The sequence below is a fragment of the Heterodontus francisci genome, chromosome 15 (assembly GCF_036365525.1).
Source record: "Heterodontus francisci isolate sHetFra1 chromosome 15, sHetFra1.hap1, whole genome shotgun sequence".
NCBI classification, from domain to species: domain Eukaryota; kingdom Metazoa; phylum Chordata; class Chondrichthyes; order Heterodontiformes; family Heterodontidae; genus Heterodontus; species Heterodontus francisci.
Genome location: NC_090385.1, coordinates 23,283,618 through 23,296,358, shown reverse-complemented (window position 1 = coordinate 23,296,358; position 12,741 = coordinate 23,283,618). Strand labels below are relative to the sequence as shown.

Genomic DNA, 12,741 nt, shown 5'->3' with positions numbered 1-12,741 from the left:
CGGCAGCAGGCTATTCTTGCAGATGGATTGTGGGGAATCATGGGTAAGCCTGATCCTGTGAGTTCCCAGAAGCAGCACTGTCCAGCCCGACCCTACCCGAGCCCGAATGCTGGACTCGGAATATAGACCATACTCGACCCAAACCCAACACGTAGTCGGGTCTCATCGGGCTTGGGTCGGTTAGCCAGGCTTTAGCGAGGCCCTCCTGATCAGGCACCCTCAGGTGCCTCACAGAGGATCCCCACAGCAGCAAGGGCCACTCCCCCTGAAATACCTCCCTGCCCTACACTCCAAACCTCACCCCCGCTACGCCACTCGTTGTGGCCTAGCTGATTGTTCCCGGTGAGGCCGGACCCTGACTTACCTTTTTGGAGGCCGACATCCGTGTTCCTCTTCTTGCTGGCTGCAGTCCCAGCAGTGGCCACTGCTCCCAGTGGCGCTGCTGGGTCTGAAGAGCTGCCGGTCCTTTGAGTGGCTGGCAGCTTTTGGAGGCGAAAATTCCTGCCTCAGAGGGGCGGAAGCCCCGAATGAAGTCAATTAAAGGCCTGAGCCACGAAAAATTGCAGCGTTGCTTCCAGGCCCAGCAGAGGCGGGTTCAGCCCGGCTTTCCACCCAGTGGGCGGGGCCACCACCTCACCGTTAAATTCCGGCCAGTAAAACTCATCTTTAAACCAATTACTGCTAATTTAAAAATGTATGTCTCTTATAATGATTAATAATGTGCAATAGTGAGAAAAGAAGTAAATATTTAGTGAAAAATTGAAGCAGTAATGAAACATTATGCAGCTTACCCATCCTCAACTGCTTCCAGCACTACCAGGATCGATGTGTCATGGCTATTTGATCCCATCTCCACAGTCTGAAATCGCATGTTCTCCCTGCTACTTTCATCTGTACAATTTCCTGGGGTTTGAGACTACAGGTTGAATTTTTTGGCTGATGGTCAAGTCCCACCGCTGGACCTTGAAGTGGGAGCTGATCGGCCAGGCAGCAGGACCCTTGGGCAGTATTTTGCCAGCAGCTGCCAATTAAGAGGCCGCTATCCAATTGAGGACGGCGGCCCGCCTCCAGAACAGCCGGCCCAATCAGAGGACTGGCAGCTCAGCAGCGCCACTGCTAGCGGTGGCCATTGCTGAGGTTAAATCACGAGGGAAAGGGCGCCTAATCCAATTATCATAATCCAAATGCACCACACTCCATTGATCTGGATTGAAGGATACCTGCCTGCAGCGAGCTAAATCAATCATCCAATTCCCCAGCCCCTTTAATTGGGAGGGAAAAGCCCAAAATGAACAAATGCAGCAACAAACTCCAGCACCAATTTATTCATGCTTACCTTTTGGACCTTGAAAGCCATGGACACCTGGAGGACCAGGAGAACCCGGAGGACCTGGAGTTCCCATCACACCCATATCACCCTTAGGACCTGTGGATAAGGAACAGACAGGGAATTAAGCATAAGTCTCAGTAATGAAGCTGCCAAACACTGAGCAACTGCATACTAATTTGCAAAGCTGAACCAATGGTTTATAAAGAACCTTTGCGCACCTATTCCTTTATTTACATGTACGCTGATGACACTCAGCTCCACCTCACCATCACTTCTCTCGACTCCTCCACTGTTGTTAAATTATCAGACTGCTTATCCAACATCCAGTACTGGAGAAGCAGAAATTTCCTCCAATTATATATTGAGAAGACTGACGCTATTGTTTTTGCTCCATGCTCCAAATTCCATTCCCTAGCTACCGACTCCATCCCTCTCCCTGGCAACAGTCTGACTAAGCCAGTCTGTTCGCAACCTAGATGTCACATTTCACCCTGGGATGAGCTTCCTACCTCATATTCATGCCATCACTAAGACCGTCCATTTCCACCTCCGTAACACCACCCGACTCTACCCGTCTCAGCTCATCTGTGCTGAAACCATCATTCATGCCTTCATTAGCTCTAGACTTGACTATTCCAATGCACTCCTGGCTGGTCTCTCACATTCCACACTCCATAAACTTGAGTTCATCCAAAATTCTGCTGCCCGTGTTTTAACTCGCATCAAGTCCCATTCCATAATCATCCTGTGCTCGCTGACTTACATTGGCTCCCGATCAAGAACGTCTTGATTTTCAAATTCTCATCCTTGTTTTCAAATCCCCCCATGGCCTCGCCTCTCTCTGTAATCTTCTCCAGCCCCACAACCCTCCGAGATATCTGCGCTCCTCCAATTCTGGCCTCTTGTGCATCCCTGATTTTAATCACTCCACCATTAGTGGCTGCACCTTCTGTCGCCTCTCCCTCCCTTCACTTCGCTCTCCTCCTTTAAGACAGTCCTTAAAACCTACCTCTTTGACCAAACTTTCAGTCATCTGACCTAATATCTCCTGTTCTGATGAAAGGTCACAGACCTGAAATGTTAACTCTGTTTCTCCCTCCACAGATGCTGCCAGACCTGCTGAGTATTTCCAGCACTTTCTGTTTTTATTTTTGATATCTTCTTAGGTGCTTGTGTCAAACTTTGTTTTATAATGCTCCTATGAAGGGCTCTGGGACATCTTATTACGTTAAAAGGCGCTATATAAATACAAGTTGTTGTTATTCTTGCCTAGATTCACCAGTCATCTGTTTACACACTTTCTTCTTAGGCAGACAGCTGCAGACCATTTTTCTATCAAGTATTTATTGCACAAGAATTTTGGACCTAACTTGATAATTTTTCCAGTAGATTTGTCTCGAGCAAAGTAAAACATACAGATTGTTTGTACTCATTCTGTGCAATCCTAGTACTCCTAAGAGCGGGCACTATCACACAGTGCCTGCCTGCGCTTCCTGCATTTCTGCTGGACACAATTTCTACAGGCACCAAGCACTCTAACAAGAGAAGAAAGTACACTTTACATTAAGTTTTTACAGGCTCCTCACATGCAGTCTTCGTCTCAAGTAATGAACATCTAAATATTTAGGATCTGTGGACCTGTAAGATGCACTTTTATTGAGCTTGCTATTCATCAGCAATAATCATTTCCAGTCCAATTTACATGCTTCAGAAGTCACTCCCACATTTCTCCCTCCCTTGCTGATTCACAGCAAATATGCTGTGGAGTATTTTGCGGAGCTGAAGGTTGGTGAGTAGTAACATCTTATAACCTCTTCAGTTCAAAAGCGTCAGCCATAGCTCATTTGGTGGCACACTTGCCTGTGTCAGAAGGCTGTGGGCTTAAGTCCTGCTCCAGAGACTCAAGCACAAAAATCTAGGTTGACACTCCAGTGCAGTACTGAGGGAGTGCTGCACTGTCAGAGGTGCTGTCTTTCAAATGAAATGTTAAACTAAGGTTCTATCTGCTGTCTCAGCTGGTATAAAATATTCCATGGCACTATTCCAATGAAGAGCAGGGGAGTTATATTTGGCCTCCTGGTCAATATTTATCCCTCAGCCACCATCTCTAAATAGATTATCTGGTCACTGTCACATTGCTGCTTCTGGGAGCTTGCTGTGCACAAATTCCTGTTATGTTTTCAACATTGCAACATTTCAAAAGTACTTCATTGGCTGTAAAATACTTTGGGTGTCTGGAGATAGAGAAAGGTGCTATATAAATGCAAGTCTTTCTTTAAAAAAGTCAGGAAATACTCAATACACAACATTAAGTTTTGTTAAAATGGAGCACTGTACTGCATGGGTGATAGGTAGCAGGGGCTGGGAGTAGGGTAAGCTGGATAGATGAAGTCTGTCATAATGCTTGCCAGGAAGTGCCAATGTTGGTTGGGTACTCCTTCCTAAGCCTCTGCTGGTTGTCTCTGCCTTCTTGCACATTGCTCAGTCCCTTTTCTGATCAGAAAGTTCAAAGTGCATCCTGTCAACCCCTCTCCCAATCCACCCATCACATCACCAGCGAAATGCATCATTCCTTTCTCTTCAAACGAGACTTGTGGAAGGCAAGAATTTACTCCCCCACCCCCACACCCGAAGGAAATCACAATGACCAACCCCCACCTACTACATAAAACGCTGATCAGCAAAAGAACAAGCAAACAAAAGGACAGTTTTAGTGGAGATTACATTCTTTCAGTTACATATCATATCAAGCTGTAAAAATTGCTAGGAATTTATTTTACATAGTCCAACAGTTTCACAGGATTGCATTTGTGTCTTACCTGGTGGACCTGGTAACCCATCTCTTGCTGGTTGACCAGGTAGGCCTTGGGGGCCAACTGGACCTGGACTGCCTGGGAATCCTGTGTTTCCTTTTTCACCGGGAGGGCCAGGAATATCCAGCCCCGGAGGACCAGGGTCGCCCTTATCACCAATGGGGCCTGATAATCCTAGTGGATATCAAAGAACAGATTAGCACCAATCTACCTAATAGTAAGTTCATGGTATGACACTGTGAATTCAAAATTTCCCAATTAGCAAAGAGGTTTTTGCTGAATATTTTCTTTATTAGCTGGTTCTACCTTTTATACAATAAACTCATTGTTACACCAGTAGCTCAATGTTCAGCCATGGCTCAGTTGGGAGCACTCTTGCCTCTGAATCATAAGGTTCTGGGGTCAAGTTCCATTCCAGGGCTTGAGCACAAAAGCCAAGGCTGCTATTCCAGTGCAGTATTGAAGGAGTGCTGCATTTTGGAGGTGCTGTCTTTTGGATGAGATGTTAAACCAGAATTATCCAACCTTTTCATGTGGGGGGGCCACATTACAATTTTTGTCTTACATAGGCAGCCGGTGAGACAATTTCAGAAAGATAAAGGCATTAAAAATTTGTCTTACTATTAATTAGAACAACAACAAATGTGCATTTTTGTGAATAAGCTTTGAATGAGAAGATTAATTGATTGACTTACTTTCTTGTCACTATGTTGGACACTGATTTATTGAGATACCTGGCAATTATTTGCTTGCACAAGTAGTCAATGTTTGCCTGCACACTTGTAGCGATGCAGAGTATTCCAGATAGATGTCCATCTGTCAGGAATGATCTTGATCAATCTTTGTCTCTTTCTCTCTCTGTCTTCCTTTGTCCTCCCTCTATGTGTTCTCCCTCTCTTTCTCCCTCCTCTCCTCCCCCCGAACCCTCTCTCTCTGTATTCCCCCTCTCTCTCTCTATCTCTCTGACAGTTGCAGGGAATGGGAGCGCTCAGCACAGCAGCTTAAGAGTCCAACTGGAAACACCATCTGGGTTTGCAGTTGGTCAGTCTTTTTTTTTAAAGTCGCAGGTCAGTTTCACAGCTGACAGGAGTTTGCAGTGGAATTGGCGACCTCTGAATTTCGGACAGACTCGGGATTTTCCGGCGGGCTTTTAAAAAAAAGTCGTACCCGCCTGAAAATCTCTAATCTGTCCGAACAAAGAACAAAGAACAGTACAGCACAGGAACAGGCCCTCCAAGCCTGCACCGATCTTGATGCCTGCCTAAACTAACACCTTCTGCACTTCCGGGGCCCATATCCCTCTATTCCCTTCCTATTCATATATTTGTCAAGATGTCTCTTAAACGTCGCTATCGTATCTGCTTCCACCACCTCCCCTGGCAGCAAGTTCCAGGCACTCACCACCCTCTGTGTAAAAAACTTGCCTCGCACATCCCCTCTAAACTTTGCCCCTCGCACCTTAAACCTATGTCCCCTAGTAACTGACTCTTCCACACTGGGAAAAAGCTTCTGACTATCCACTCTGTCCATGCCGCTCATAACTTTGTAAACCTCTATCATGTCGCCCCTCCACCTCCGTCGTTCCAGTGAAAACAATCCGAGTTTTTCCAACCTCTCCTCATAGCTAATGCCCTCCAGACCAGGCAACATCCTGGTAAACCTCCTCTGTACCCTCTCCAAAGCCTCCACGTCCTTCTGGTAGTGTGGCGACCAGAATTGCACGCAATATTCTAAGTGTGGCCTAACTAAGGTTCTGTACAGCTGCAACATGACTTGCCAATTTTTATACTCTATGCCCCGACTGATGAGGCAAGCATGCCGTATGCCTTCTTGACTACCTTATCCACCTGCGTTGCCACTTTCAGTGACCTGTGGACCCGTACGCCCAGATCTCTCTGCCTGTCAGTACTCCTAAGGGTTCTGCCATTTACTGTATACCTCCCACCTGCATTAGACTTTCCAAAATGCATTACCTCACATTTGTCCGAATTAAACTCCATCTGCCATTTCTCCGCCCAAGTCTCCAACCGATCTATATCCTGCTATATCCTCTGACAATCCTCATCATTATCCGCAACTCCACCAACCTTTGTGTCGTCCGCAAACTTACTAATCAGACCAGCTACATTTTCCTCCAAATCATTTATATATACTACAAACAGCAAAGGTCCCAGCACTGATCCCTGCGGAACACCACTAGTCACATCCCTCCATTCAGAAAAACAACCATCCACTGATACCCTCTGTCTTCTATGACCGAGCCAGTTCTGTATCCATCTTGCCAGCTCCCCTCTGATCCCATGTGACCTCACCTTTTGTACCAGTCTGCCATGTGGGACCTTGTCAAAGGCTTTACTAAAGTCCATATAGATAACATCCACTGCCCTTCCTTCATCAATCATCTTCGTCACTTCCTCAAAAAACTCAATCAAAAAACTCAATCCGAAATTCAGAAGCCGTTGTTCCCAATGTCAGCAGCTGTCAGCTGTGAAACAGACTTTCAATTTTTTTTTTTAAAAAGCCAATCTGAAAGAATAGATGACATTGGACAATTTTTCATCTTTGAAATACATTCCTGGGCCAGATGGAAACCTTTGGCATGCCGGATTCTGGCACGCGAGCCATATGTTGGATAACCCTGTGTTAAACCGAGGCCCCATCTGCCTGCTCAGCTGGATGTAAAAGATCCCATGGCACTATTCTGAAGAAAAACAGGTTCTCTGTCCAATATTTATCCCTCAATCAACATCACAAAAACAGATTATCTGCTCATTATCACATTGCTGTTTGTGGGAGCTTGCTGTGCACAAATTGGCTGCCGTGTTTCCTACATTAAAACAGTGACTACACTTCAAATGTACGCTGTAAAGCATTTTGAGACATCTGGTGGTTGTGAAAAGTGCTATATAAATGCAAGCCTTTCTTTTCTTTTTTTATGCTGAGGAGTCTTATTTAGCAGCTAGTTTCTGGATATTGTGGGATCACTGTTGATATTTTCTGCAATTGCTTGAGGACTGCAATAAAATATGTCCTTGCACCACATGTTCGGAAGAAAGTGGATCAAGACTGCAATCCAAATTAATGCCCTGTAATAGAGCCTGATAATGATTTTGTTAACACAATAGTTAAGGATTCAATCTCAGACATACGACAGTGAATCTACCTATCCCACATTCCCAGTTCTGAAAGAAAGCACAGCTCGGCAATCAGACTCCAATACTGTAGTCCAATTCTTTGACCTGTATTCCCTTGGAGCATGGGATCTTCCTCTGGAAACATGGGATCAGTGAACTTACCAAAGTGTATCCATAAAATCAATTAACAACTTTAGAAAAATATTACATTCTGCCCAATATTTATCCCGCAATCAACATCACAGATTATCTAGGCATGATCACATTGCTGTTTGTGGGAGCTTGCTGTGTGCAAATTGACTGCTGTGTTTCCTACATTACAACAGTGACTACACTTCAAAAGTACTTCATTGGCTGTAAAGCGCTTTGAGATGTTTGATGGTCGTGAAAAGCACTCAATAAATGTGAGTCCTTTGTTAATGGCCAATATTAGCTCCTTTGGTCCTGAGTGCACTATCTTGTTCCAACTGTGCCTCGTTGATCAAACAATACTGCCATGCTAAAGGTTCAGGCAGTTCTTAGGAGGCATAATATACACACCATCTTACCCATCCCCTCAAAGAGACTAGACCAGACCCCATATAGCGAACCGTGAACGGCAAGCACCATCTAGATAAGGGCTCCCTTGTTTTGAAGTTTTGTAAGAAATACCAGCTTGGATTTAAACCTGCAAAGATGCTGCACTTGAGTACTTGAAAAGAAAATTCACCCTGCTTTCATTTACTGATGAAAAAAAGTTCTACATGACTAACAGCTTGGTATGAAGCAAGACACTCCTTTACTTGATATTCCCTTTGAGCACTGTGGGAACAGTTTTCATGTTTATCATGACATAGGACATCAGTGTTATCCAATGAAATATTTTTCAGCATGTGCCAGTGTCAGGCATTTCCGAGCTAATTTTAGCACAGATTCGACACAGAATGAAGTTGTCTCTACTCTGCCCCAAAAATGTGCATTAATCTCGGTCTTTGATAAGCAGATGTCTGAACTTCACGTTTCTTGCACCAGCCATCCATATGGCTTCTCTGACTGAGAAGGTGCTTCTACAAGTGCAATTTCTTGAAACTTAAGAAATTTGAAGAAAAAAAAAATCAATTTTTCCTCTACATGAGAAAGATAGTTTGTTTATTTTGAAGTCAGTGCTCAAAGGATTGCAGAGCAAGATGCAATTAGGTCAAAAACAACAGGTTAACCTCCCCCCCCTCCCCCACAAAAAAATGTTCAATGACAGACCATTAAACCGCAGCTAAGCTACTGATGCAAGTACCTGGTTGACCTGAATTGATTCAAGGTTCAGCGTATTGGGGTCGCCAGGGAGATGGGAATCACCAAGCAGTTACAAGTTGCATACGAGAGGAAAGCCAGTCGTCAGTTAGAAAAAGAGACCAAGCAGGTTGAAGTTTGACAACTTCAAATACAGGTTAATAAAACATTTTAAGTTTCTGCGACTGTTTTTTAAAAAAAAACTTCAATAAATCCCAAGCATCAATATTGGTGTTGTACTTTAGAGAAAGATTAAATGGCCTCGTAATGGTGTTGAGCATGTAAAAAGGCTTCCAGGACTTTACTATTTCTGCACTGACAGTCATGGCTCAGTTGCTAGCACTCCTGCCTGAGTCCCTGGGTTCAAGCTCCACTCCAGGACTTGAGCACAAAAATCAAAGCAGACACTCCAGTGCAGTGGTGAGGGAATGCTGCACGGTCGGAGGTGCAGTCTTTCAGATGAGATGTTAAACTGAGGGCCCTGTCTGCCCTCTGAGGTGGACATAAAAAGTCCCATGGCACTACTTTGAAGAGCAGGGGAGTTCTCCCTACTGTACTGACTAATATTTATCCCTCAATCAACATCACAAAGCCAGACTATCTGGTCATGATCACATCGCTGTTTGTGGGAACTTGCTGTGTGAAAAATGGCTGCTACATTTCCTACATTACAACAGTGACTACACTTCAAAAGTACTTCATTGGCTGTCAGTGGTCACATCCAGTGGTCATGAAAAACGCCATATAAATGTAAGTCTTTCTTTCTTTCTATGATTATGAACTTAGACTTATGTTGTGCTTTATTAAATCCTCACGGTGCCTCAGATTACTTTTTTTTGAAATAGCTTGTTACCTCTGCAAATGTGGCAGCCACATTGTGTGCATCAAGTTCCCCAAAAAACTGCAAGTTAGATAAATAACTAGTTAATTTGCTTTTTTTAGTTGTTTTGTACAGGGAAGAATGTTGGCCAGGACACTAGGGACAGCTTCCATTGGAACTTTAACATCAACTAAATATGTAGATGGGGTCCTGCTGTTGAAGAGTCTGCTCTAGTCCTTTTCTGTAAGTTGATTGATGTGTGAGGATATCTAATGCAACATTTAGTCCAACCTTCCCCTCCCTCTCTGCACCAAAGTAAGTTCCCTACAGTCCCCAGTTTCCATTATGAACACCAATACCCAACTGAGAACTGATTTTGTGATGGTAAAACTATTGTCCCATTCAGGTCACCATACCACCAAATTTTATTGCAAAACAAAATTCACCTGATGAATATTTCAGTGGGGGGGAAAAGCATCACAGTGGAGTGAAATAGCAAAGAGATCAGGGACCGCCATCACATTTGTGCTCAGCAAACCAAAAAATGGCAGAGCGAGATCCAATGGAAATTGTCAGACAAACCCAGCCCACCAAACCACACCAGTATTGATACTTGAACGTTCTTGTACTATTGAACTGGATACAATACAAATTAAAAGGGGCACAAAGAAGCAGAAAGCCCGTGTTAGCAAGTGTATTATATTAGATGTCCAGCTGATGCCATGCACTACAAGCTTATACTGTCGTGGGCGTTTGCATGCATTAACTTTGCCGTGCACAGAACATTTGGAATGTAAGTAGGGGTTTGCTTATTCATTTCTTTGTAAGAGACAGAAAATGTTTTAAACAGAAACTCAACAAATGCAGTGGATTGGTGGTAATTGTTCATTGATTCAGATTCCGTGTCTGTGCATCAATCACATCGTTCCAGCAAATGCCCTTAAATTCTCAACACATTCTTAAAACACGTTTGACCATGAGCTACAACTGATTGGTGTGTGGATACCTCCACCATGCACAAAATTTACATGTGGATAATAAGGAATTAATTCTGGCACAACTGATACCATAATTTCAACCATGCACACAGATAAGCAAACGTCAGCTACAACATAGTGATTTGTGTATAAAAATTAAAAGGGTTGTGATTTTCATGTTTGGCAAACTTTGTTCCTGAGTTCAAACACACACATATATATATGTTTACATATACACACACAAACAAATAAACTACATTGTGAACATGGCTTTGAAATGACAAAAATGCTCTTTTTCCTCCACACACAGAAGCAAGGTTTGCCAAACATCTTAGGACGTCAGTGCCCCTTCAACACAATTTACCTGTAACATTTTAACATCTTGTACTCTGGAAACACAAATTCTTAGCAATACATGAAACTGGATTTAATAAACCAAATTTTCTTACTGACACTTTACAAATAAAATAGGAAACTGTTTGCCAGCTTGGGAAAAAGGCACATTTCTCACGCAGCATTGGACAGGCCTTCTGTACACTTGTGGGCTAGATTAATTCCTAAGTTTATAACAGGTTCAGAACTACGATTACAGTTTTTTTACACTTCAGCAGTTACTGAACACACTGAATTTTCATCTCCAACTTGCATATTGCACAAGAGTTCCACCAATAGATTAGCCTAACAATTGGTAGTCTGCAGTAAGTTGTTATTATGTAGTGAAAGAAACATCTCTCGAACTACAATAATGTTCAAATGATCAGTTACCAAAGTGAATGGGGTGCGTTGGGGGTGGGGGGGGGGGGAGGGTTGCGGAGGATGGGTAAGATCACACCAAAAGTAGGGAGTTTCATCTTATTCCTCTCTTGGTTACCTTTGACATATCTTAGGATTTTGCCAAAATAGAGCCAACAAATGGGGTTAGGCATACGAACATACGAATTAGGAGCAGGAGTAGGCCACTCGGCCCCTTGAGCCTGCTCCGCCATTCAATAAGTTCATGGCTGAACTGATTACTCCACATTTCCACCTACTCCCGATAACCTTCCACCCCCTGCTTATCAAAAATCTATCTACCTCTGCCTTAAAAATATTCAAAGACTCTGCTTTCACTGCCTTTTGAGGAAGAGAGTTCCAAAGACTCACAACCCTGAGAGAAAAAAATTCTCCTCATCTCTGTCTTAAATGGGCGACCCCTTATTTTTAAACAGTGACCCCTAGTTCTAGATTCTCTCACAAGGGGAAACATCTTTTCCACATTCACCCTGTCAAGAACCCTCAGGATCTTATATGTTTCAATCAAGTCACCTCTTACTCTTCTAAATTGCAGCGGATACAAGCTTAGCCTGTCCAATCTTTCCTCATAAGACAGCTCGTCCATTCCAGGTATTAGTCTAGTAAACCTTCTCTGTACTGCCTCCAACGCATTTACATCCTTCCTTACACAGTACTCCAGATGTGGTCTCACCAATGCCCTGTATAGTTGAAGCATAACCTCCCTACTTTTGTATTCAATTCCCCCCGCGATAAACGATGACATTCTATTAGCTTTCCTAATTACATGCTGTACCTGCATACTAACCTTTTGTGATTCATGCACTAGGACACCCAGATTCCTCTGCATCTCAGAGTTCTGCAATCTCTCACCATTTAGATAATATGCTTCTTTTTTATTCTTCCTTCCAAAGTGGACAGTTTCACATTTTCCCATATTATATTTCATTTGCCAGGTCTTTGCCCACATACTTAACCTATCCATATCCCTTTGTAGCCCCCTTTTGTCCTCTTCACAAGTTACTTTCCTGCTTATCTTTGTGTCATCAGCAAATGTAATTTGAAATTTAACCCCCATCTTGAGGACTGATGAATCAAACATATTAATGCCTGAATCACCTTGAGGGTTCTGTTGGACTCTAGCCTTAAATCCAGAAGGAGTTTGATGGGGTTAATTGGAAAACAGTCAGCTTTGTAATGGCCAGAACCACTGCCCACCCTTACAAGGCCAATGACACCCAAAATGGTCTCTAATATGTGTGTCAGGGAAAGGATGGTGACCCTTGTGTAAATGTTACACTGTTGGTACCCAACTAGCTGAAATGATACCTTCAGACATTTAGAATACTGGGGGTTTTATTAACTTAAAAGTCTGGTTGGGTTGAATGACATGCAGCTATCAGAATTCATACCTGGTTGACCAGGAAGCCCAGGTGGGCCTTGTGGACCTGGAGTGCCCCGGCCACCTATTCCAGGTGGTCCTCGTGGACCTGGAGGACCCGGAGCTCCGCTGAAACCAGGATCGCCTGAAGAAGGAAAAAAAAGGATTGCCAAAGAAATTGCCTTTTTTCTGGGAAACAGCATGCATTATAAAACTTCTCTTTAGTTTTTACTCCCACTGCTTCAAGTC

The 12,741-nt window shown here is 43.6% G+C and overlaps 1 protein-coding gene across 3 annotated transcripts in view; it reads right to left on the bottom strand.

Moving 5' to 3' along the window:
• col4a5 (collagen, type IV, alpha 5 (Alport syndrome)) overlaps positions 1 to 12,741 on the bottom strand; it is a 289,160-nt gene that overhangs the window by 81,607 nt on the left and 194,812 nt on the right. For all 3 annotated transcript variants that reach the window (XM_068047230.1, XM_068047229.1, XM_068047228.1), the window contains 3 exons: positions 12,524 to 12,637; positions 4,150 to 4,317; positions 1,337 to 1,426 (listed from right to left, as the gene is read on the bottom strand). In XM_068047230.1, coding sequence (XP_067903331.1) covers positions 1,337 to 1,426; positions 4,150 to 4,317; positions 12,524 to 12,637 — 372 coding nt within the window. The remainder of the gene's footprint in view (positions 1 to 1,336; positions 1,427 to 4,149; positions 4,318 to 12,523; positions 12,638 to 12,741) is intronic.